At 40.4% G+C, this 25,331-nt stretch overlaps 2 protein-coding genes across 9 annotated transcripts in view; one reads left to right on the top strand and one right to left on the bottom strand.

Annotated features, from left to right (window-relative positions):
* The window catches only part of LOC131584741 (acyl-coenzyme A synthetase ACSM3, mitochondrial-like), a 32,704-nt gene extending 23,409 nt beyond the window's left edge, over positions 1-9,295 (bottom strand). For 2 of the 8 annotated variants that reach the window (XM_058850150.1, XM_058850153.1), the window contains exon 1: positions 9,277-9,295. Coding sequence is in view for 2 of the 8 variants with exons in the window: in XM_058850144.1 (XP_058706127.1) it covers positions 3,378-3,665 (288 nt within the window). In the remaining 6 variants the exon portion in view is untranslated. Of the gene's footprint in view, positions 1-2,272; positions 2,320-3,377; positions 3,681-9,276 lie in introns of those variants that run through there. The other 6 variants (XM_058850144.1, XM_058850145.1, XM_058850146.1 and 3 more) reach the window with 4 other exon arrangements.
* On the top strand, positions 203-23,805 carry PDILT (protein disulfide isomerase like, testis expressed). The gene is made up of 12 exons (XM_058850156.1): positions 203-233; positions 362-583; positions 8,256-8,462; positions 11,332-11,465; positions 13,269-13,406; positions 14,123-14,233; positions 15,207-15,332; positions 16,280-16,477; positions 17,770-17,890; positions 19,256-19,437; positions 21,873-21,962; positions 23,646-23,805. Exons 2-12 carry the CDS (start codon positions 385-387, stop codon positions 23,712-23,714), a joined length of 1,575 nt encoding a protein of 524 aa, XP_058706139.1. The 5' UTR covers positions 203-233; positions 362-384; the 3' UTR covers positions 23,715-23,805.
* Positions 23,806-25,331: the final 1,526 nt, after the last annotated feature.

The following is a 25,331-nucleotide window of genomic DNA, read 5'->3' as shown; positions in this document are numbered from 1 at the left end:
CCGGACCTGCTTTGTCTGCAGCCCTGACAAGAGAAGGGTGTCTAATTACATCAGCACACTCTGAATCCACTGGTGCTTCTGTAGGCAAGTGTTTCCTTCTGTGCTCTTTCACCTTCTCTGTGGGTTGCTTATTTACAGAAACAGTAAACTCAAATTCCCTATAAATACTTCCCCCCGCCAACCACTACTAAAGATGGGGAAGTACTTAACTAATTTAATCTTCCCATGGAAAGGTGCAGTTGCCTCCACTGGTTGTAGACTGTTATCAACCTTATCAGCCTCTTGGTTTGACTGATACAGCTGCAGACATTTCAGCAGCGAACCCTACTGCTTAATGCTCCTTTGCTTCTTTCTTTTTCAGTAGCTGCCTAAAGGCAGGACAAGATGAACACACATACATTTTTCCTTCTTCTACTGTTGTTTCTCAAAGGCTTCCTACCAGCAGACAGCATAAGCCCAAATGAAGCAAAGCTAAAGAAAACCAAACTCCCCAAAATAAAAAAGGAGAACCACGTCCTCTTGCTGAAAACGAGCAACTTTGACAGAGCATTGAAGGAGACCAAATACCTCCTGGTGAAGTTCTGTGAGTATCAATTTCCACTCCCTTACCCTGGTGGCTCTGCAGAGAATGACTGATGTTGGGGCACTCACAAATGCTTGTTTTACCATTGTTTTGTCCCCTAGTAGTCCTTGTTTGTTTTGGTTTCCTCCATGTATCTATTTCTGATTGTAACTACAGTAATTTATTCTTTTCGGAGTAGTTAAATACCAGTCTGCTCCATAAGACAGTGCTGAGTTGGCATTCTTTGCTTCCACTGCCTAATTTTGCAAGTATGTGTTTCACAGCAGTGATGGGTAAAACATATTAAAAAACACCCAACCAAACAAAAGTTAATCAGAGAGTGCTTTTCTCCCTCTTCCATTTTCATCAGCACTTTGTATGAGGTTTTTTGGATGGCATCTCCCCTCTGTGAGCATTTAGGCTTCAGGGATTGTCTTTTTACAATATTTTTATGTCTGTAGTTGCATTATATTCTTCTTTTTCCCTGAAAGGAGTGCTTGATTAGGTAGAGGCATGTTTGCAGTCCTTCTTTAAGGTTCATGTTCGTTCCTCCTGGGGAGAAAACTCGTGGGGTTTTCAAGTAACTAACTTTGTTATAAGGTCTGGCTATCAAGTACATCACAAAGGCAAAAGCCAAGAAGCGGATTCTTGTGATGTTACCCATCTAAAAGTTCAGATGCTGCATAATTTTTCATGCCACAAACAGGGATCTGCACGGGCCAGCAGCTTGCTGGTACCAGAAACCCTTTGATCTTCATGAGGCAGCAAAATCTTTGTCTCTGTTGCTTGGGCTTGACCTTGCTCTGCTGAGCCAAATTCCCTGAGCTCAGTGCACATGTCCCCTTAACCTTAAATTACATGAACTTGTGCAAACCAGTCCCTCTCTGGAAGCAAGTGGCAGACACAGGCACAAGGTGAACCCCCAAACTGTTCCATATTTCAAAGGGATATTTGAAATTAGAGCAATATCCTAATTTTGCAGATGTGCATCTAATTTGTTCTTTTGTATCACTATCAAATGTGGATTTTACTGCTAATAATATAATTAATATAATTAATATAATATAACATAACCTATTATATACAATAAAATATTTATTATTTATATATAGTAATATATAATATATAATATATATAATAATATGTACAATAGAATAGTTTAGCAATAAACAATAAAACTTAATATAACAAAGAACATAATGAAGACAATTAAGACAATAAAGATAATAATATAGATAATAATAATGATGATAATGATGACAATAATAATAATAGTAATAATAATAATAATAATAATAATAATAGTAATAATAATAATAATAATAATAATAACAATAACAATAATAATAGTAATAGTAATGTAGTGTAGGTCAACCTGAAATGAAAACATTAGTATTTCCAACACAAAACCTAAAGTGTAATAACAGACTCAGGAAACTATAAATATATTTGCATCATACCAAACATTTCATTAATCCTGAGACAGGGTTACAAAACTTCAAGTGTTTTTAAACTTTCAGAACAATCACATTAGAAAATTACTTAAAACATAATGCCTAAAAATTTTAGATACTTCTGAAAGTGTTGAAATTTAGGAAGATTTTGTTTACTAATTGTGGAGGATTTAAAGCTATTTGCCAAATTCAGTCTGCAGTTGTGAATTGTTTTATTTTTCTGGAGATGCACCCTTTTGGTGGGAAAATGACTTACCAGAAAAACCTTAGTCATTCTGTGTTCTTTCTTTGTTTCAAAGCACAGGATAGAAATGGCCAGGTCAGAGTTTGTTGAGAAACTTTATTAGTACTGGCAAAGATTAGTAACAGTGAGATATTGCAACACACTTCCACATTGCAAGCAAGTCTGAGTGGAAAACAGACTTGAAAAAATTCATAAAGGGACAGGAGATGGAGAAAGAATAGTTCAGAATAAAGTAGCACGAGGACTTGGAAACTCAAAGGATGTGGGGATCTAAATCAAGCTTCCTTGGCCCTTCTTCAGAGCAGAGTTTTGGACCTCTCTGATTTCCCACCACCCTCACACCTTGCTCCAGCGACCTTCATCACTTTCTGCTTTGGATCAAAGGTCAACATGTCTATCTAAGGGCTTACTGAAAACTCATGGATTTCCCCCACAAACCATAAAGGCATCTACAGTCTCTGGAAAGAATTATGGAATCACTCCCAAGAGTGATGAGCTCCACAGCACAGATCCATTATCTGGAAATCACTGGCCTCAGTCTCTATAGCTCCCTTTGGAGCCATGCCACTAAACAGCCTCTGGGGCAGTGAAAAACTATCCTGCAGTCAGGCACTGCCCTGTAGGAAACCTGACCCCACAATGCTGAATGAGCTGATTCATTTGCTGTAGTTATTTCATTGCCACAGCACAAGGAGACTAAAATGGGACCTGCACAGAAAAGCCATAAAGCCATAATCTTTTATATCCTACTTCTTAAAAGTCTATTTAAATAAACAATCAGTGTTAACAAGGAACTATTAAGGAAACTTAGAGAATGTTAAAGAAAACAATATTGCCCAGATGACCCAGGAAATCTGTGAGGCTGCCAGGAATCAGCTTAAGAAATCCAGAACGAATGCGAGACCTGAGATCTTTTTCTTCCTGACTCATCAGTGATCACAGAGACATAAAGAGTGGGAAGGAATCCCAGGCTTCCCAGAAATGGGATTTCTTCTAGTGCTATACCAATACCAGAAAAGTTTGAGCACAAACTTTGATTCAAGACTGTGCCTTAGGCCACCTATCAATTATAAGAAAACCCCAATGCTTTCCCTGTTGCATGATGTTGTTTACTTACCAGTCTCACTCTACTTGTCAGGTGAGGTCTGCTTTGACGTTTTCTGCCCAGTGACCCCCAAGACTTTTGACCACTTGTCAGTTCCACCCTCACAGTGCCCCAGGTCTGCCTTCCCTCAGGAAGGGTTGCTATAAATACATGCTGACTTTCGGCCAGGCAGTGTACGGATCCCTCTGGGGTTGGGCAAAGTTCACTTTGTGAAAGCAAAGCATTGACCCAGAAACCCAGCACTCTTCCTCTCTCATCCCAGCTGTTTTGTGCAAGAAGAAATGTCTGAAAACAATGCATCACCCAGCAATGTGTGAGTCCTGCCCAGCACCTAATCTCAGCACTCAATTCAAAGGGCTCTTCTGCTGCAGGCTGTGGCATCTCCCAATCCATGTTAAACTGATCTGAATTCCACACAAATGCTTATGGGCACAGAGAATTCAGAGCACTTGTCACCAGCAGAAGGTAGACCTTTGATCAGTGCTGCCTGCACTGGAGAGTTTCACTGTTTACACTACACACTGCCTGAATGTAAGTCCCTCTGCTGACTTTCACTGCAGAGAAAAGCAAATAACCACCGTAAGAAGTCTCAATCGCTCTAACAAATATGCCTGTCACAGAGAGAATGAACTTTGGGCACTTACAAACACAAACACTAAAAGCACTGCTTTCAGAGCACATGCTAACACCATTTCCTCCAACTTATCAGAAGAATCCATGAAAACACTCAGACCCTAGCTCGGTTCTACAGGTTTCTGAGAGTGCCTAATGCTGTTCTTTCCAGTGAAAATTTTTCAGATCCTAGATAAACATGGGGAGAACCTAAGGACAAGCACACAAGTGGTGCAGACATTGTGCTGCTGCTTTGTGTGCTAAGCACACTCTTATTTATGGAAAGGTGATGTTTACCTTTTCTAGCAGGACATTTGTACATCTAGTGAGGTACTGGGTCAGCCACAGTATTCCTGCAACCTGTGAAAACCAGGACACTGACAGCCTGTGCTGAGATAATGACATTTAATAGGCAAATGAGGGTTACTCTTGAAGATAAACATCTCCTTTTTAAGGCACAAATGCTGAAAGTGAAGTTATTAAGAAGAAATTGCAGTTACCTGCAGGAGAATTATTTACTAGCATAGGTCCCTCATGTAGGTGTCCCTTACACATGCTTATTTTAGTGAATGCTTACAATAATCCAAATTAGAATAAACTCTGATGTTTACATAGAAGAAAATCTCAAATGAGCTGCAAACCTCAGTTAAAAAGCAGAGAGGTCAGCACAGGAGGTTATGGCTGCATCTCACTCTAGAAGAGGAGAATTCAAGGTCACACAAGCAAGCTTGAAACTGCAGTAAGATTAACATCCTTCCAGTCTGATATGTTAAACATGAATCTATCCTTCATCTCAAGACTTTTCTACAGGGAAATTTATATATCTGTGGTGCAACTGTAAAAGCAGCCTACACAGATGAGAAATGGGACTGCTGAAATGGTTTTGTGACCATGTCAGAAACTAACAGGCAGGAAATCAGTATCTGGCAGGACAACAGGCACATTCACAATGACTGCATCAATCCCTAAACCATCAATTCAGACAGAATAATGAGATTGGAGGCCACCAGCAATTAGCTAAAGGAAAATTAACTCATTGTGCTTCTGTGTATACCCACTTCAAGAATTCTTTAGGGTCATTAAACACATTCATGTGTCAGCAAAAGATTTATCTGTCCACATTTCAATATATTTTAGCTCAGTAAACTGCACCATGAAAAAGAAGTAGCAGCTTACTCAGGTTGTCGATGCACGGAAGAGGTAAGAGTCAAAATACAGGATTTCTGGTTCTCTTCCCACTTTTAATTTTCAAACCCTTAATTTATCCTTGTTTTATTTAAAACACAGCTAAAACTACTGATAATAGAAACATTCTCCCATGTTAATATGATGCTGTTCTTGAACTGCTTTACACTGGTTTTTGTCCTGCCCACACATGCCTTCCCTGGTGGCCTTGTCACCAGCTCTGTTGCCTCTTATCCGTGTCTGCTCTTGCTCCCTGCTGATGCTCCTCGAGTTTGGAGCCTGTGATGCCACATTAGCCCCAGCAGCTGCTTCCTCATCCCACGGCCTGAAGTGATCGGTGTCAATAAAAATCTAAACCAGAGGAAGCGAAACAAAACTCAAGAAAAGGCTCCAGATAAAAGGAGTGATGATTTCCTGCAACACTCAAACGACTTGAAAAATAAAGCACCTGGGAGGCAACCAGAGAATGAGTGGAATGAAAAGGAATTGATGGAGAGCTGAAGAGGAGTCTAATCACTCAGGAAAGCAGGGGAAAGGTGCATGATGGATGTTTCCACATGATTTCTGGGTAGTCAAGGAAACAGTTTTTATCTGTCTGTTTGCTCACTGAACTTGTGTCTCACAGTTAGCAGGTTAATGGTACTTGAAGTTCTCCTGGTCTCTGACTTCAGGAGTCACACACTTCTCCCAGCTGCAGCATGGAGCTACTAACTCTACCAACTCCCATTATCTAAGCATGCTACTTACATTCCTAGTTAACTGCAACTCTGACTACTCAGGTCATTCAGTGATAAGAGATCACTCCTAAAATATCTGTTTGGAATGAAAATATTTCAGAGAAAAATGGATCTAACGCCCTCTTCCTCCCAGACACACTACCTAAATGTCTAGCATCTAAGATTAATATTTCTTTTATATTTGTGAAGCTTCAGCTTCTGTGTCTGGACTTCACCAACAGTTTCTTCTGCCCCTTCTTATTTCACTGTGCAAAAAGCATTTAAGCTTCCACTTTCCCAGCTTCAGTAAAACAGCTGTGCAAACTTAGCTTATTAGGAAAAAAAATCCTTATAATGAAATTGCCTCTGATGTAAAACACTGACCTAGAATTAGCTGAAAGCTGCTGAATCCTGGTTCGCTCTGGGATTTCCTGACCCTTACTCCAACTGCACTCTGTCCAGAGCCACCCTTCCTCTTGGAAAGGCCAATAACTGTTCCCTGCCACCTGCAGTCACTGGGCATCAGCACTCCCAAACTGCATGGCAAGTACTCCATGTCTTATTGAATAGTCCATCTTTGCAATCATTTTCAGCAAAAATATTCCATAAAGGCTCAACACACAGTGTCCCTAGAAGCAGCAGTATTTTTATAGAGTAGACATGCAATTTCTTACATTGACAGGTCAGAACTGTAGATTTTCTGCAGTTGCCTCTAGAGCATATTGAGGTATAACTGGAGATACTTTTTTTTACCTTTTTTTTTTTGGTGCTAGGAGATAACACATTACAATCCTGTTGAGGGAAAAGTTCATAAGACTTTTTATCAATTGGAAATAGGAAATTAAAATTTAGGTAAAATCTATTTGAAAAATCATAATAAATTTATTTGATGAAACACTAATTTTACAGGCAATTAGAACACAATTTGGGTTTGGACTGTTGTCTTAAGGCTCATTGACTTTATTTAGAGAAGCATCTTCTTTTCATCACACATCTGAGTATCCCCTGAGCAGACACTAAGTTTTGTTCTGCTAACAGGAACCCTTTGGCACATTAGCAGCTGGAGCAGCTCTTCCAGTGCAGGGGTTCTGTGAGCCTCTGCTGAGAGAGGTCTATATGTGACTGGATGTGGAAGGGCCTATCACTATCACTTTAATATTTTGAGAAAATAGCATTATTTTATGCTCATCTTTACACTTGCTGCAACAGTAAGGTGGAAGAAAATGATTGATGGCTGGGATTCAGAGCAAGGATAATGATGAATAATGCAAGGAATGTAACTCAGCACTGAGTTAGATTATGGATTTATCTTTCAGGTATTAGAACTCTTACAGAAATGTCCATTTACTTTTTGTTTATAACCACATTGGGCAATGTCTTCACCAGGGGAAGACAGCCTCTGGGGAAGTTCATCTACCATTTTGTGAAAGAACAAAAGGTAGTTGTTGTGTTAAGTTTATGCTTTGCTGCATTTGTATGTGCACTTGTGCAGTTATATATCTGAATGTGTGCATACACAAAAACACTCATATATACACAAAAGAAGAAACACAATTTTATGAAACCAAATTTAACCACATGTTTTTCATCTGTTTCTATTTGCAAAATATATTGAAGAAACAAAAAATTTTTATGTGCACAGTATGAAGAAAAACATTTTGTTCTTTATAATAAAAGAAATTTAACAAGACAGAGTATCTCAATTTCAATCGATATTTGGGGTTTTTTCAACCCAGGTTGCAAAAAATATAAAGCTCCAGGACTTTATCTCTTTCTTGTCTTTGAATGTTTGTGTGCCTAGTTTCCTTCTCTAGTCCTTTATTCATGTTAATATAACTTTACAGCTCCAGGGCCCAGCCTAGGATGGCCCCTCTCCTTCCACCCACCTGCCATGGGAGCTGGAGAAGGGCTGGACACAGGACAGCACAGGACTGCCAGCCTTTAAAACACCACACTCTGCTCCTCTTTCCCTCCTCCATGTCTCATCTGGAAAAGTACTTTCTGCCCTACAAAGGTGAAGTGCTTATAGAAATGGGATCATAGAGTCCTAATGTGAGCAATGTTTAACTCTATCCTTCACCCCTCCCAAACTCATGTCCAGCACAGTCAGTCAAACTATTTTTCAGTTGCTCATCATATTTTCCCAACAGAAGAATACTGAAATGTTGCTGGATGTTCATCGTGATTGGTTCAAGGACATATGGAGTGGTGAAAAACCAGCATCAATATAAAGAAGCAAATATAATCCCTCATTTGTTTCTGAGTCATAGCAGACCTTATTCAAACCCTCCAGCTACCACTTGACACAACAACCTCCACTAGAAAGCTTCATGCTGTGGCTTATGTAACCCATTTGCTTTTGATTGGCCTTTTCCAGATGTTACTTTATCTCAATCATCTCAGAATTTGTCTGAAGAATTTGCTGAGGCTGCACGACAGCTTAAAAAAGAAGCTCCAACAATCCAGTTTGGCAAAATGGATGTGACCCACCAACATGACTTGAGAAAAGAATTTAATATTCAAGCCTTCCCTACTGTGAAGTTCTTTGTGAATGGCAGCAGGGAAGATCCCATAGACTGCAAAGGTAAACTGCCTCATGCACTGATAAGACAATGATATGTAATGACAGGATGTACCCATCTATTACACTGCTGAGAAGAAAAACATAGATGCTCAGATAAAAAATACACAAGGTGGAATGCTGGTTTTGCCCATGGTTTTAAATATGCAATGGCCTCTGTACCAATACAGGAACTTGAATCTGAATTCATCGTCCAGTGGCATATCTTGAATATCTTCTTTATATTAAGTTCACACAGCTAAATTAATTACTGGCGTTATTCCACCGAGTACAGTCACCCCAACAAGACAACTTACTCCCAATTATTACAATAACATTAACAAGTTATGCCAAACAAGAACTGGGCCCCAAAAGTGCTCCATTACTCTTCTGGTTGACTGCAATTCCCATGGGCAGTGTGCCTACAGCAGCAGGCTGGAGCAGCACTGCATCTAACAATGAATTGGGAATTCACAGGTCCTTAACATACAGATATGCTTTCTAAGCTAAGGAAAATAATTTTGCCATTCAGCCATCAGAGGGAGCTCATATGTGGCTTAGAATAAAACATGGAATAATTGGAAGTATTTTACAGAAAGTTATTAAGCAAAGACAATGACAGACTTGAGCAATCCCAGAAATCCAGGTCTTATTAAACATTTTTGTTCACTTACAGTATATTCAAAAAAGGGTTGGTTTTCTTTTCATAAAATGATGAACTTTTACAGAGGTAATAAAAATTGCATGACTTGGCCAAGCATCTGTTAGTGTACTCTGAGCACACACAGGTGAGTCACAAGTTTAATACACTGAACAAAAAAAGGAACCCAAAGTTTACCTCTTGAACCTGTACACAATCCAGTGCTAAGATATCTTTAACTGCTGAGCCCCCTGTGGCTCCTGCTGAAACCTGATCTTCAATATTTTTAGCAACTTGCTCCTCCTTGCTATTGAATTTCTTACCAAGTTCCCACCATCTAGACTTGTGCAAACAGCAGCCTCTGCACAAATGCCACCGAAAGCGTGATGTGCCATACTGAACTTTTATTAGAGGTGCTGAAAGCAAAAGCCCCTACTTTCACTCTCTGATTAAATCTACAGCATTGACAAGAAAACCTCTCTTAAACTGGTAAACCTGACAGATTTTCTGGTGTGAGCCAGTGAGTACAGAGAATTGTAACAACACACACACAGTTGCCCTGCAGCAGAAAGCTCTTTTTTAGGCACACTTTCTAGCAAGATGCAAGAATTAGGAAACTGGTTGCTGCTCTGTGCTTTGTACAAGGCAGAGAGCACCAATTGTTTGGAGGACATGTGCCACCAACAATGGCTTAAATTACGTTTTGTTCACTGGTAAATGCTTATGTGCAACACTTGAGTAAAACCTCACATTTGACTTTTAAACCAATGAGCACTGGCAATTGGAAATGGGCACTGGCCACTCAGTGACTTCTCATACAGGACTTGGTACATACTTCATACCATAAAAGCAACTGCAGACCTTGCTTAAATCAAAAAATTAATTAAACTCTTTATAGAAGATGGAATTTTTGACTGGCATCCTTGGCAATGGACCTAACATGAAGGCCAAATTCTAGGCTTTGTAAAATCAACATTTATGACTGCAAAGTCAGAATTTGGCCAGAACACAGGCTGATTAAAGGAACTCAACAGAAAGATTAACCACACAGAAAATAGGCTTAGGGGCTTTAGCACTGACATAAGTGACAAGACCTCAATTCTGCCTTTAGACAGCACAAGTCAAGCACTATGTGGCCACTAGATACTGCTCTGTGCTTTGTGCTGCAGCCTATACACTCCAGAGCAGATGACTGCCTGCTTCACTTAAAAAAAAAAAAAGTATTTTAAAATAGTTGCAGTGCTGTCTGCTGCAAAATTGATGGCAGTAAAATGGTCTCAGTGGACTCAATTTTGATCTTGTCATGCTGCTAAAATGCACAGTACCAGGACTTGCATCTCTGATAATCCACTTGTAATGTACATCTTGACTCTAGCACTTAACTTTTCTTTTTTCATGTATGATTTTAATTAACCCTTACTCTGGTCCAACAAGTGTGTCTGTCATACAGAGATGAAAAGGCTAAGATTTTAATCGCCTGAACCTCAATTTGTTCCTCTGAAAACGTGATAGTTTAAAAATGTGATTTTTCAAGAGACTCAACATTTAAAACCTCTGAAAGCTTAGGAGAATCTACCAAATAAACAGACTGACTATAATCTCAGTAAAAGTGGTAGTAGTAATTTGGAAGCCAAAAGATGGAACAATCCAGAACTAAATAACAACTTTGACACTTCAGCTTTGTTTCTTATGTCTAAACTGAAGTGATGCTATGGCCCCATGGAGGAATTTTAAGATGTCTCTGTGCCTATCAGATCCCTCCTGCAGCATCAAAGGAACAATTTTGACACCTAATGTAATTGAACAAACAGTTCAATAAAATCTGCAATTGGTTTGAAGTCATTCTGGATTAAACCTTAGGTCGATAGCACTTTATAGCTTACTGTGATTTTGGGACACATGAAATCTTGCAGGACAGGTTTTCTACTTGTCTGAGTTTCTTCATCTCTATTCTCCATGTGTGATTAATCATTTAACTGGACATAAAACCATTTGCAGAGGTCTCAGAAAAAGCTGTGCTGATCTTGAGACTGCTGGTCTTCTACAGTCACAACAGTTTAAAAGGTGACTAGAACCTGAGGTTGACTTTGGATACCTCAAGCCCCCTCTCAATCAGCTTTGACCTCAGTCCTAAGGAGCCCAAGTCCATTTATATTTAGCATCCCTCTGCACCTCCACTGCCTCTGTTCTGATTGCACAGAAATTTCTGTCATTCATTTTGACTTTCATTTTAACTCTCTTTTCCTCCCACAGGAGTCAGAAAAGCCTCAACCTTTATTACATGGGTGAAAAGAAGAACAGGACCTAGCACTGCTTTAATCAACTCTACTGATCAGGCTGAAGCCATCATAAAAGCTGATGATTTAGCAGTGATTGGCTTCTTTAGGGTAATTATTTGGAAAGCTCAAAAGGCTGGTTTTTGTTCCAGCTTTGGGTTATACTGCTTGCTATCACCACCAAATCCCATACATCCAAAAGACCTAGAACTCACCAGAAAAACCTAGGTCCTCAGTTTTCTCTACATTTGAAAAAAAAAAAATAAAAAATTAACTCTATCTATTTTTTCACACTTCTAGACAAGCAGCCCAGGCCGAAATAAGAAAATCTTACCCCACAGCACATTTCCTTAATCAGTACCTGGGCACAGAGACCCGAGAACTGCTCCTGAGAGCAGGATGCTCCAGCAGGGTTTGCACAGCTCTGGTCACAGCAGAGTTTCCTGCATCCTCAGAGAAAGGGCGTCTGCCAAGCCCTCCCAGATTGGGCTGGTGTGAAGAAGGCCAAATCTTCATGGATAGGAAGTCATAAAATATTACCACTGTGTATGACTCCACACATGTGCTCCTTTCTCAAGCAAATTCTACCAGTTTCCAAAGTAGAATAAAGTTCTTAGGATTTGGGCTGAATGCTAGTGAACTATAGTCAATAGGTATGCTGTCAGAGTGAGTAAAATAGGAATAGCTTTTTCCTGCTTTTTCAGTGTGTCCTTGAAATCTTAAATATCTGGAAATTCAATCAAGGATATTCTCTAACTAAAGAGACTTTTCTTCTGATATCTCTCTGCCCAGTTAGAAGCACAATGTCTGGACTCATACCTGAACTGATAATGTCCCAAATGTGCTGGCTACAGGAGATAGCCCAAGTTTTGTGAATATGGAAAAAAAGATTCATTACCAAAATGCCCCATAGTAACGAAGCTGGTGAGCACATAGAACATCAGAGGACAAACTGTGAAAATGCTCAGTGCCCAGATTTTTGCTTTGCAGCAATCTGCTTGCAGCCATTTAGGAAGGAAGGCAGTTTTCCAGTGCTGGGGGAAATTGAGCAGCTCTTTCTATCACAGTGATGCCAGAGAGTTCCCTGAACCACACTGATAGCAGATATTGCCTGTAGATGTGTTTGACTGGACACTGGTTTCACTCGGGGGCTGAAAAGACAATAGATGAGCATGAGCTAGAGCATGTCAGAAATTTAATGGGTGGAAGCCAACAAAACAGTGTCCAAGCAAATAAAGAGCCATATTTGGCCTTCTATTACTCACAGATTGCTCACAAATATGAGTGCCAGGATGTGTTGGAAGGTCTCAGCATATAAATTACTATTCATCTAGCATGAAATAATTGTCTGATTAAATCAAATCTGGAAGTGCTGTTGCCTTTCATCCTGCTTATTTACTATTAGTTTGAGGGTGGACAGCAGAGTGACTATTTGACAGATGCAGGACTCAAGGTCCCTGCCTTGAAGAGCACTCAGTCAAAAGCCCCAGATGTGCCAGCCAGCTCCTCTGAGAGCAGAGAGCTCTGCTCTGTAATCCCTCCCCTCCTGCCGGCTGTGCAGGGGGAGCAGCTGCTGCCACGATCCCTCCCTGTCTGCAGAAGGCTTTGCAGAGGGTGGGAGTGCCAGGGGAGAGCAGGGAGGATTAGATCAGTGCTGGGAGGACAGAGGAGACCCCACAGCATCCCTGCTGGCCCACGACAGCCAACACAAGCGGTAAAGGGGGACACTTGATGTGTCACAGCACTGCTCGGATCTCCCCTTAGAGGGAACCCTGGCAAGCGTTACCCACTTTACAATTGTACTCTGCTCTTTACATCACAAGCCTTTAGGGGCCTGCTTCACCTGGAGCTCTCACTCCTACACATCTTAGCAGGATGTAGGGCAGTCCTAATAAATACTCTCTCCTGGACTAGGAACTTCACAATGACAGTGTGGAAGTTTTCTGTGAGACAGCAAAAGATGTGCCAGAGATGCCTTTTGGGATGACAGCCAGTGAGAACGTCTGTGCTAACTACGGCATCCAAAGGAACTCTCTTGTTGTGTTTAAGAAGGTAGGAATACAAAAAGTCTAGCAGGTAAGGTGTCGTGACAGCTGTGGGCTGTGGAAAGGCAGTTTGGGAATTTTTCAGGTTAAATAATTTCCTAGTCATAATTCAAACAGCTTAACACAAAAAAATAATGCATTTGCAGACAAGAGAGATAAGTAGGAGGCAAAACCAGCAACCTTTAGACAAGTGGTACTTTCAATCTGTCTGCCCACATCCAGGCTCCTAATTTATGCTTAAGCATCTGGGTATAATAGCTTTACTTTCAACCTTTCAAATGTTCTAATCAACATTTGCTGCCAAATTCAGTGAGATTTGACAACATTCACCTCTTTTCTTGTGTGTTGCTTTTGACCAGGAATCTTCTTCCAGTCCACAGCAGAAGTGGCCAACAACACAACCGAAACAACACAGAGTAGCAGCAATATTTAGACTAGGAAGCAGGCAGACCAATGATTTCCTGAATGAGCAAATCTCACAGATAACGTGTATAGATGTAGGAAAGATCTTTCAGTATGTCAACATTACTGAACAAATTAAAACTGTCAGCTGTACCTTGAATTTTAGCTGTAATCTTGTTCTGCAATCTAGCTGTGACATTCATTTTACAAGCTGTGGAATTTCAGTTGCTCAGGATCATAAAACTCTCACTTTTAAAGCCTGTCATTTTGCTTCTGTAGTTGATAAGGCCACCAACCTCACAAACTTCACTATTTGTCCAGGGAAAACCTGTGCATACTGAAGTGCTTGAAGATGGTAGACAGGACAAACTGGGCCTGACAAGACTAATCAAAACCTTTACCTTGGATTTGGTCACTGAATATAATATTGAGGTATGTGCATTTCACTGTATTAGCAAGAACTGCAGGAGAAAGATGGAAATCCATGCAGAAGGAGACCTAGGGAAATATTCTGCGCCTTAGGGACGGAGAATTTTCTTTGCTTGTTTGACAAGGCCACTCTTAAACAGAGCTAGGAATGGCAGCAGAACCCAGCATGGAGCTCTAACTGAGGCCAGGTGATGCTTCCCTCTGGCAAGATGTTGTTTCCTAGAGGAGATGAGGAGTGGCTGGTGGAACAGTGAGCTCTGAGCATGCAGACACCTCCCTCCTGTGGAGCCAACACCAAGGTCTAGGCTGCTCCTGCAGCAGCTAAGTGTGGTGGGAGGTTGGAATGTCAGTCCCTAACCCTGGCTCCAAACATTCCACCCCAACACAGCAACAGGGAGCTCTGGGCCAAGGCAAGAAGGAAAGGCACCAGCAGTAATTGTTGCTAGTGCAGGTAGGAAAGGAAAGATGGAATTATCTGCTTGCCTGGGGGACACCCCACTGCCTCTGATTATAGGGTGGCGTGAGAAAAAAGGTAGTCCTGTGCAGGGAAGGGGATACGAGCTGCTGATGCCACCTAGAAGGGAAAGAAGTGCCCAGCCAGGTCTTGCTCCCACAGCTGCTGCAGCTGGGCCTCCCTGGGTAACACCACCTTTTACTTTCAGCATTAGTTCTTCTCTGTGTGTTATACAGGAGGTCAGATTAGAAGATCACAGTCCCTTCTGACTGTAAAAATCTATGCATTCTATGAGTTTTTTCCTAGAACCGAAAAAAACCCACTCAGCAGCTGCTGATTCTTCCTACTTTATCTGCTTTAAAACAATGAAACAAAAGCCAATGGTTATGGAAATGACTGGGAACTGAGTCTTAAAAAGTGAAATTTGCAATAGCAGAACCTAGGGATACTGATATGCTGAGCCTCTGATTCACTGTTCTGCCTACAAAGAGTGGAGCAGATGTTGAGTCTTTTGTTTCCCAGACATCTGTGAAGATTTTTGATGTCCCTGTTGAAAATCACATCCTGCTGTTCACCCCAACGAACTCGGAGACTTTCAATGAGATTTACGAAAACTACCAGTCTGCTGCCGCAGAATTCAGAGGAAAGGTTTGTAACACTCAATCCAGATTTGCAAATAGGAATGCCAAAAGATCAGTGGAAAATCACTCACCAACACTATTGGTAAAAATACACTGATGTCAGTCCATCTTCTAACTCTACCAAACCATTTAAAAACAGTTTCAGTAACTATTACTTGAATTTGTTAAAGACAAGCTGAAAGATAAACGTCAGTTGGAAATGATTCTTTAAGACACAAAGACCACAAAGAGGAGCACTAATTCCAGCTGTTACAAATGAACCTGTTTCTGATTTTACAAATACAATTTTCTGGGAGCAGCTTCCAACCAAAGGTAGTTTTTGCAAAATTCTGGCAATTTCTGGCTCTATCAGGAAATGCCATGAGGATCTCAGAATACTGGCTGAAGAAAAGGCTGAAGCCAGCTACAAAACCTGAGGAATATTGCTAGGCATGTGCATAGCCTTACCTGCAGCCATGTGTTTGCATGTGTAGAGACAGTTACAGGCAGTCATACACACAAATATTTTGGTTTTCAGTGGTGCTACTTCTGCTCCGGGTACAAGAGACACTGAGGAACAGTTAGTCATCTTGTAGTAAGATATCACATATTGGTAAATACATAAGGATTACAGGTGTTTCAGCTCTTCAGTCCCATTAATATTTATGAGGAAGAGCAATAAGCACTTTGATGGTTAATTTGAAAGTGTGAATTTGAAAGATGTGATAGCAAAGCACTGTGAAAGGACAGAGGGAAAAGCTGCACTACTTTTGGCTGCTTTAGTATTTGTTATTAACTAGGATCAAGATGAAATAAAGTCCACAGAGCTGCTGGGTTTTGGTCTGAGACCAAAAATGATTTTGCACAATTCCTTGAATCCTACCCTGCTTGCAGGCTCCACAGTCCATTTCTCCAGACTAGCTAAACCAAAGCTGGAAGGCCCAACCAGATGCATGACTCTCTCTTTATCATCAGATATTGTTTGTTTTTGTGGATACTGATGAAGCAAGGAATGGACGGATTTTTGAGTATTTTCGCATCAGGGACATCGATGTTCCTGCCGTGAGAATCCTAAATCTGACCAGCGATGCCAAGTACAAAATGCCTGCGGATGAGGTGACTGTGGAGAACCTAAAAGAATTTTGCCAGAACTACCTAAATGGAAAAGCAAAGGTATGTCCATTACTAATGAGACAGCTCTCTAGTACACCAGCTAAAATATAACAGCTTGGCAGAGCACCCCTTTTTAAATTAGAACAGTGTCCTGTTGTGATCACTGCTTTATTAATCTACTGTCACCCTAATGCATTCATCTACAGTTGTTGACAGAGCATTCCTCTGTATTTAAAAACTCAGGTGGACTACAAAGTTTTCCAGTCCTCCAATGTAAATACTAGACGGATCATCTATGGCCCAATATTTTAACCGATATTTTATTTTAGTGGTTTGAAAACTCCCTCTATCTCAATCTTTCCAATACTATAATGGAGGTATTTCCCTCCCTTTGTTGGGGAGAGATGGAAACAATCATTGGAACAGATTTTAAGGTTACAGAAAAATCCAGTAAATAGAAAACTGACATTTTCAGAGGGGATTAACATTTGGTATTTATTTTAAGCAAGTTTAGCAAAGTGAATTTTCCCAGGGGGATCATTCCCAATGGTAAACACAGCATCTGTTGCCATAATGAGGCATCATCACACTCATGTGAAAACTGCATTAAAACGTTTTGCTTATTCAGTGCTCCTCAGGGTGATTTACAGGGAGAAAAGATAAAGCAGTCAGTCTGAGAGAAGGCAGAATTTAAGAAACATGGGTAGGTAGATCCTGTATTTAGTGTTGGAAGTGAGCAGAAGAATGGAAGCGGAGGAGATGTGGCCTCTTTCTCACCAAGATCTGCTTGAGGGGCACAGTCCCACCAAGGGCAGCTGCCATGGGGCACATGTGCCTTTCTACTACTGTGCTGTGCTGTTAAAAAGAGAAATTCCAGACTACTGCACTGTAAATTGTAGAAGTCATGTGGGGACTGTGACTGGTGGTGAAGGCAGAGATTTAAGAAGCAATGCACACTGTCTGGTGTGTTTTACATCACTTTTGAAAGCCCACAACTTGTAAACTTTTCAGTAGTCCACCTTCTGAACACTGGGCAACAAGAATTCAGGATAAGGAATACAACTATGTTCCAAAGGATCATTTTCAGACAGTCTGCTACAGAGGCTGTACTCAAGAGAGGGACAAGTAGTTCTGAGTACCAACTACCCAGGGGTGTGAGATCCCAGCTCCTGCTGAAGGGAGAGAAGGTGGAACCATGTGATGGCTGAACTGGATGTAATGATATAAAAGAGTTATCAGACAGTAACAGAGTACATTAGGTAATGTCCCATCAGTCTCACATTAACTTGAGCTGGAGTACAATTTCTCAATGTTCCCTGCACTTTCACAGCAATGTTTCTGTTTCTGCTTAGCAACATCTCTCTAGTGAAGAAATTCCACAAGACTGGGACAAGATGCCTGTCAAAGTGCTTGTTGGGAAGAATTTCAACAGTATCATCTTCAATAAGACCATGACTGTGTTTGTTATGTTTTGTAAGTGTTGTTGCTGAATTCAGATTTTAAGCTGCTTTAACATTATCAACTGGAAGGAAAAAATGAAAGCTCATGCTTATATACCAAACTAATCTTTGCACTTTACAGAATCAGAGCTCAATGAATTATTATTGTTTGTGGAAAGAATAGAAGAAAAATTTGTGTCATATCTATGGAAACGCTTTGCTGACTTAGTGTTGCACTGACTAGCACTGGATCTCTTCAGTAAATATTTGTCAAGGCCATATCAAATCTGTGTTGAATAACAGCATGACACTGAAATGCCAAGGCGTACGATGGAAGTGTGTTGCACAGCAAGAGTCAGGCTGTCTTACAAGGGCAGAGGGAGAATTAAGTGAGACTGCCTTGTTATAATGCTCTAGGATTAAATCCCAGATAGGAATTGTGGTTTAGGAAATTGTAACTCTTTTTAACTCCTCTGTCTGCAGGGGATGTGGATTCCTTACATGACTCTTTCCAGCAAGACACCTCTGCCCTATCCTGTACCAGCCAGCAGGGATTAGTTTGTGCCTTAGTTACTTCAGTAAAACAAAGATGCAGCATTAACAGAAGTATAGACACCTAGCTGTACTATCCTGAATTCCAGAAATTCCTTAAGGTTGTACATTCCTGACACCCTCCTTGCTGACTGCAGCTGTGGAAAGTCACTCACACAAGTAATTTTTATATTTCAGTATCATGAACAAACTGAATGATCTAAGCAAGAATTGAACCAATTCTCTGGAAATGAAAGGCTGGTAAAGGGAATGTATTGTATTCAGTCAAGTGCACCTGAAACTTTAATTCTGTGTAAACCAAGTGTGAGCATTGTTGTCCCAAATGAAGGACTGCAATTGTGTTGTGAGCTTTTTAAAGGGATACTGGGCTCTCAGCAGTTTGCCTTTCTGGTGGCCTGAATCGGTGCAGTGCTCAGAGTCAGAACAGCATCATAAACCCCTCTTTCTAGAGTCAACATAGGATGGTTTGTGAACACAGTTAATTTTAGTATGAAGGAAGTATTTTGTAGTTTTGACAAGTATTTCAACATGGGAATGATGCAAATCTTACGTGGGTTGCACTGATTATCTGGCACAACTCTCCAGCAACGTAATCCAAGTTTTGTGTTTGTTACAGTCATAAGAGGCTAAAGAGAGCTAAAGCAACAGTGCTATCAGAAATGTGTTAGTGAATAACTAGTTATCACTACATGGAAATGTGGAATTCATGAAGGGCAAATGATTTCAAGCAGATACTGACCACAACTGGAAGCCCAAACCCTGTTGACCTGAAGGGCTAGATAGGTGCCTGTGATTGTACCACCACATGCACTTCTGTGTCCTCCTAATTTTATTTTTAAATGTGCAGATGCCCCTTGGTCCCACGAGTGCAGGAAACTCCTGCTGATCTGGGATAAGCTGGGAGAGCAATATGAAAGCCGCAAAGACATAATGATTGCAAAGATTGATGTGACAGCAAACGACATCCTGTCCGTGGCGTTGGATCGCTATCCGTTCTTCACGCTCTTTCCTGCTGGGCCGGATTACCAGGTGAGAAGCTGCTGGGGAAGATTGTGCAGGCACAGGTACATGCCAGGGCAGGGGACTGTGCTTGCACCTGTGTCACAGGGAGAATGGAGTCCTTTCACTAAGAAAGCTTTGGTCCTTTTCTGCTCAGCACTGGCTTCTGAGTAGACGTTGCTGCCAAGAACCTGAATTAGCAGAGAAACCCTTCTGTTGTCTCATCCTAGATACGTGACAAGGGCTCAGGTATCATTTACTCACTTGGACTACAAGTCCTTAGGGCCTCACATCCTGCTCTTTAACAATTTCCAATCAGCCTGTTGGGTTCTAGCAAGTCAGCTTGGAGTGAATTTACCTATGCCTCCTAATGACTGCAGTGCCTTTGTACTTGAAACCATGACAAGAGATGTCCTGTCAAAGAATTACTTGTGCTAGTTGTTTCCAGAGCATTCATGAAAATTGTCTCTAAAATATTGGTACTGCTCCTTTTCCTCTACATTTTTGCAAAACCCATATAAAAAACTTTCTTCTCTATATTAAATACAGTAATTTTACTTCATTCTGGTATCCCAGCCTCCATTGGGATATGAATATTTGTTGTCAAGACCAATGATTTTTGCAATATGCTACCTAATAAATCAGCTATGTTACACAATAATTAGAAAATGCTGCTGAAAGTGAAGGCAAAGAAAAATAGTAAATAGCTACATTCTCCATCTATGTAGACTATCTAATTAAAAAGAAAATATCTCTGAAGTAAAAAAAAAAAATTAAGATACTGCTATAATTAAGGCATTACTAAGCTTTTCATTTTTCTTCTTAGTATTAAACTTAAATTAAATTCTAAGACATTTACCCATGTCCTCGTTTAATCTTTGAGAGATTTTCCTCTTGGATGTGCATGCACAACTTCTGATTAATTGAACTGCAGTCCTGCACACTCACACAATGTTTAGTCTTCTAGCAGAAAAGCAGAAACACATTAAATGCTTGTAAAAAATGTCAGTTTGCAAAAAAAAAAACAAAAAAAAACCCAACCAAATAAACAAACAAAAAAAAGCCCCAAACCAGTAAAACTTTCATCAACTATTAAGGGATTGTTTCATAATTAAAAATAATCTGGAATTAAAGGGTATTTGAAAAATCAAGTTTTTCTTTGTGCACCATGATTTTGTACTACTTCCCTCAAGTGCAGAAATTTTGTCTTGTACTTGACTAGCAGTGCAGGTTCCTGTAGGTATGTTTATATGGGTTAAGTGAGAAAAATTACTTTTACATACTCCTATGCACAGATTACTGTAATGGAAAGTGTTGACACATATCCCCAATAACCAGCAAAGGAATCAGCTGCTTCTCTGGCTTTACAGGTCTTCAGGCTCTGAGAAACTGATGTTCCAGCCATCATCAGAGTTGATAAAAATCAAGACTCGTCTGAGAATGTAAATTGCCTCTGGAGAAATAAAATAATCTTTCTCGAGATACTTAAACTTACAAACATAAAAACCATAAAAAAGTAGTTTCAAAGCTGCCACACTTTTTATTAAAATGGAATGGAAATACCAAAATTTTAGTATACAAAAGGAGTACCATTTTAGTGAATTCAGCGGTCTGGAGGTGCTTTGTTTCCAGTCCTTTGAACTCAAATCAGTGTACGAGTACCCAGTGTAAAGTAACACAACATTATTGGTCTCAGTGGGAGTGAGCTTAACCCAGCTGAGAATAGGCCTCCACCTATTTCTAAATACAGTCAGATAACAGCAGACAATTCCCAATGTCATGTACATGAACTGCTACAACATTTTGCTAAAACACTTGTTCAAAACCCTTTTATACTTCCAGAGAGCAAAGGATTTTTAGGGAGGAATCTTTAAAATAAAATACGGTGCCTAGACCCACTCAGAAAATTTTAAAGCTCTAAACTGAAACTACTTCTTTCATTAAACTTCCTCAGAAGAAAATCCTCAGTAAATCCCCAATTCAAGGTGAAGTATAAGAAAATTAATGTCACTGCTCATCTTCATCCTGTTCTTTCAAGCTGTGCAACAGTATATTTCAGAGCTATTCCAGAATTTGAATTTCCATCAAAATCTTTGAACAGCTTTGAATAGCATGGCTGGACACTTAAAAGACTCTGTTCTTCATAATATCTTTCCAATGTTTATTGTTAAGCACAAAAACCCCCACTGATGTCAGTAGTTGGCAGGATCCCCAACTGGTACTGTAAAATAATGTTTGTTTTTTATACAAATCCTTTTCTTCTTAGGAGTATACATCTATTTCTTCTTTACACTCAAGTTTCAGATGATGTTGGAACCAGCTGTGCCTTTGCCCTTGCTTTTCAAGTGGAGCACAAAAGTCTAGGGTTTGGTCAGTCTAAAGAACCAAAATCCTCCACCAGATTTCACCATTATTTCCAAAATTTTGTGTACAGAGTTACATACTTAACTTTAAATTTTTTTCAGGAAGTGGCCTATACTGGGGAATATACATTGGAGGCATTTTCTGAATTCTTAGAAGAACAAAGCAAGACAAAAGCAGAACCAGGAGAGAAGGTAGGAATTTCATCCAGAGGCTGCCTGATCTGCTGTGTAATCCAGACATGTTCCCAGTTTGTGGAGACATTCCTGAACTGGCTGTAGCACAGCCACTATCCTGGGCCCTGCTTGTGCCAGTGCTGGGGTGGTTCTTACCAGTTTGTAGCTGGTTCCATCCCCACAGCAGCTGCAGTCATGTACCAGAGCCTGGCAGGCACACACCCACTCACATCCCTGTTTTCGTCACACCCTCATCCCCCTCTGCTCCTGTTATCCCTGAGTCACTACAGCAACACTGGCAGTAGGCACTGCATGGCAGAAAGGAGCCTGCACCCTCACAGGTGTGCAGCAACACTTGGTCATCATTTTAGGAGAAAACAAAGCCCCAGCTAAGTGTCACTTGTGGCTGGAGTTGTTCAAATCTCCATTTCCCACCTCATTCTGCTACATTCAGAGCAGCTTCTCTTCCGTGTAAAACAAGGACACGGCTGAGAGCAGATGATGTCCCTTCTCTGAGCAGTCTGGTGATTATTGCCCAGTTCCTTGACCCTTTCTTCTCCACTGTAAATCAGACCAGAGAAGTGTTTGCTGTCCACAGCTGCCTGTTATTTAATCACCCTTCACTGCAAAGACACAAGGTAAGTGAACAATGTGACCGATCTCCAGAAGAGAACTACAAGCAACAGAAAAAATCCCGATGTGTAAATGGAGGCACTGTCCACCCAGTGTAACAATCCTGGGCCCTTTCTGCCCACAAGTGAAATGGAACCACAGGGTAGCAATTGTTATTAACACTCTTTTCAGCTAGTAGGAAAACTGTCTGTGGGTGGACAAACAGTTTTGAGTTTTCAGACTTATTTCCACCAGAGGCTTTGATTTTTTTCCTGCATTCAGTGCTCCAATCTGTAGTTACTGATGGAGAGAGATGACTAAACTAGTACTGGGACACAGAGGGCTGCAGAGCAGGATCAGACACCCACCTTTGCCCAGTCACTGCACAATTCTGTTTTCCAATACCCAAAGCCCACACCTGATGTCTCCCTCTTGCATGTTCCTTAGTGCTGTGTTTCCAGCAGATCCATTGAGTTCTACACGCAGTCTTTTAGATGCAGGATTTGAGCTCTGTACATTGTCTTGTCTCTTCATGTTTTATTTCACATAAAAGAACAGAAAATACCACTTAAATCCACACTCTGTGTAGCAAAAGGGGTAAGTAATTGGCATTTTCTCATCTCTTCACTTTTCCCATCCTTATCTGACACCCACCAAATTTCCTGGAAGATTTCAGTGTTAGACCATGTGCAGTACAGGGCTAGACGTGAACTCCCCTCTTGAAGTAATTCTTCATCCTCACCTCAGGGCATTCACAAACACACAAACAACATGAATAGGGTTGTTTCTTTTGAGATTGCCAACGAAAGACATCTTGCACCCATCAGCACACATGATACTCTAAGTTCATATTAAATATTCACACAAAGCTTCATCTAAAGCTTCATAAACCAGTGAAAAGGTTTGAACACAAAGCACATTTTAGCAACAGCTCCAATATTTCTGACCTTATTAACAAGACCTCAAGTTCCTTGGTTGAAAAGATCTGCATTTCAAATAACCTTAAAATGTTTTGGTTTTTTTTTTAAGAATTACTAGGGTAATTATCTTTGTGAACATTTGTAATAAGCAATTTTCCTTTTTTAAAAGGATCCTTCAGAAGGAATCAAAGAGGATTTCAGCCAAAAGGAAACTGTAATAAGAGAGAAAGAACTTTAATAGTACAGAGAAAGAGAAACATTCTGAGGATTGTGGGGAATCCTTCCTGGAAGGAGCTCACTGGAAGAATGACTCATCTCAAGTGAACATAGAGCTGAATAAAAAAAAAAAAAAGTAAAGAATTCATATCCATGGCTTGCTATGTGTGACTTCTCTTCTGAATCCAATTTAACTCCTAGTTTTACTGGGATCAGTTCTCATGGGTTCTTAAAATACTGTCAATTTTGCTTAAAGAATACTTTACTAATATTAAAACTGCTTTTCTTTAGAAAGGTGTGTGTGCCATGGCAAACAGACCAAGATATAAAACAATGCTATCTGAAGAAGATCTGCAACAAGATTGCAATGGATTACTCTCCAAAAGAGCGCTCTTGTTTTCAAAGGAGATTAACTGCTCCCAAAAAGATGCAAAGAGCATACCTAGCGTGATCTTCAGAAGAAGTCATTGAAGCTAGGGGCTGTGCCCAAAGGGGCAGTAAGGCACAGTTCATGATTTTTTTATTATCAAGCAGTAGAAAATGCAGAAATAGAGATATAATTTAATTCCAGATAGAAAAATACCATAGCTAACACACAAAATCACAAATATGACTCACATTTTAGTTATGTGAGGTCCCTTAACCACCCTTTACATGTTGAAGAAGTGGGACAGGTGAAACTGCTGGACAATAGTAATTTCTTCCTGCAAAGACCAGATGAAGCAGAAATAATTCTGAAAATTTGAAACCTTTTCTTACACAATTAGATAAGGAAGAACACTTACCAGAATTTCATTTCAGAAACAGGTGATCATAATCTCTGTTTCCAAATTGTTAATGCTAATAATCACTTTCTTATGTAAGCAGGGAAAAAATAGGGAAAACTTAGAAAAGGAAGGAACACCCATTTGGATGGAAAAAGGCTTCATCACTGCAGTGAAGAATACAGCACTGAGAAAAAGCATGGAGACCTCCTAGCCCTCACCTGTCACACCAGTCAACAAGAGAGGGGCAGTTTTGAAGTACTGGACCTCTTACATTTTATGATGGTTTGCTAAAAAGTGTGGCTCATGACAGGTGGCTTGTTTGCAATCCAGGTTGCAGCATGTAATTAAATAAGCACACTTTGAGATTTAAGGTGAATTATTAACTTCTTTACTTCAAAGTTCTTGCAGATAAATAGGACTCCACATGCAGCTCACCTCAGGAGGCTGTCAGCTGAACTTCACTGGTGAGGAGGTAACAGGGAGACACAGAAAGTAAAACAGTTTATGTTGGTTCCCCATGGGCACAGTTTAATCTCTGCTGGGGTTGATGTTCATTGGGACTGAAATTAAATCCACTTAATGGAAGAAGATTCTTGTGGAAGCATGCTCAGTGCTAGACCACCATTCCTACATATGGTCCACCTGGGTTTTGCAGGTTTTGGACCTGTTTTTTTGAGCAGTTTACTGGGACTGTCTGAAATTGGTGAAGACCAGGGGCCAGGTGGGCTCCATATATTCATGTTTTCTGCCAGAAACATCACCCACATGGGGAGAAGGAGCTGAAAGCTACAAAATAAAATTACAGCTTAACAGTCAGCATGGTAGAGGTGAGAGATGGGAACCACAGCCAAGTTAGTGCTAATGGAAGCAAA

This window comes from Poecile atricapillus, chromosome 14 (assembly GCF_030490865.1).
Source record: "Poecile atricapillus isolate bPoeAtr1 chromosome 14, bPoeAtr1.hap1, whole genome shotgun sequence".
Taxonomy (NCBI): Eukaryota; Metazoa; Chordata; class Aves; order Passeriformes; family Paridae; genus Poecile; species Poecile atricapillus.
This window is presented reverse-complemented; position numbering and strand designations above follow the sequence as displayed.

Excerpts from the sequence above, each read along its gene's own strand:
- PDILT (XM_058850156.1), top strand. The coding sequence starts at position 385 with ATGAACACACATACATTTTTCCTTCTTCTACTGTTGTTTCTCAAAGGC. Across the intron at positions 8,463-11,331 it reads AGATCCCATAGACTGCAAAG|GAGTCAGAAAAGCCTCAACC; the intron begins GTAAACTGCCTC and ends TTCCTCCCACAG. Across the intron at positions 21,963-23,645 it reads AAGCAGAACCAGGAGAGAAG|GATCCTTCAGAAGGAATCAA; the intron begins GTAGGAATTTCA and ends CTTTTTTAAAAG.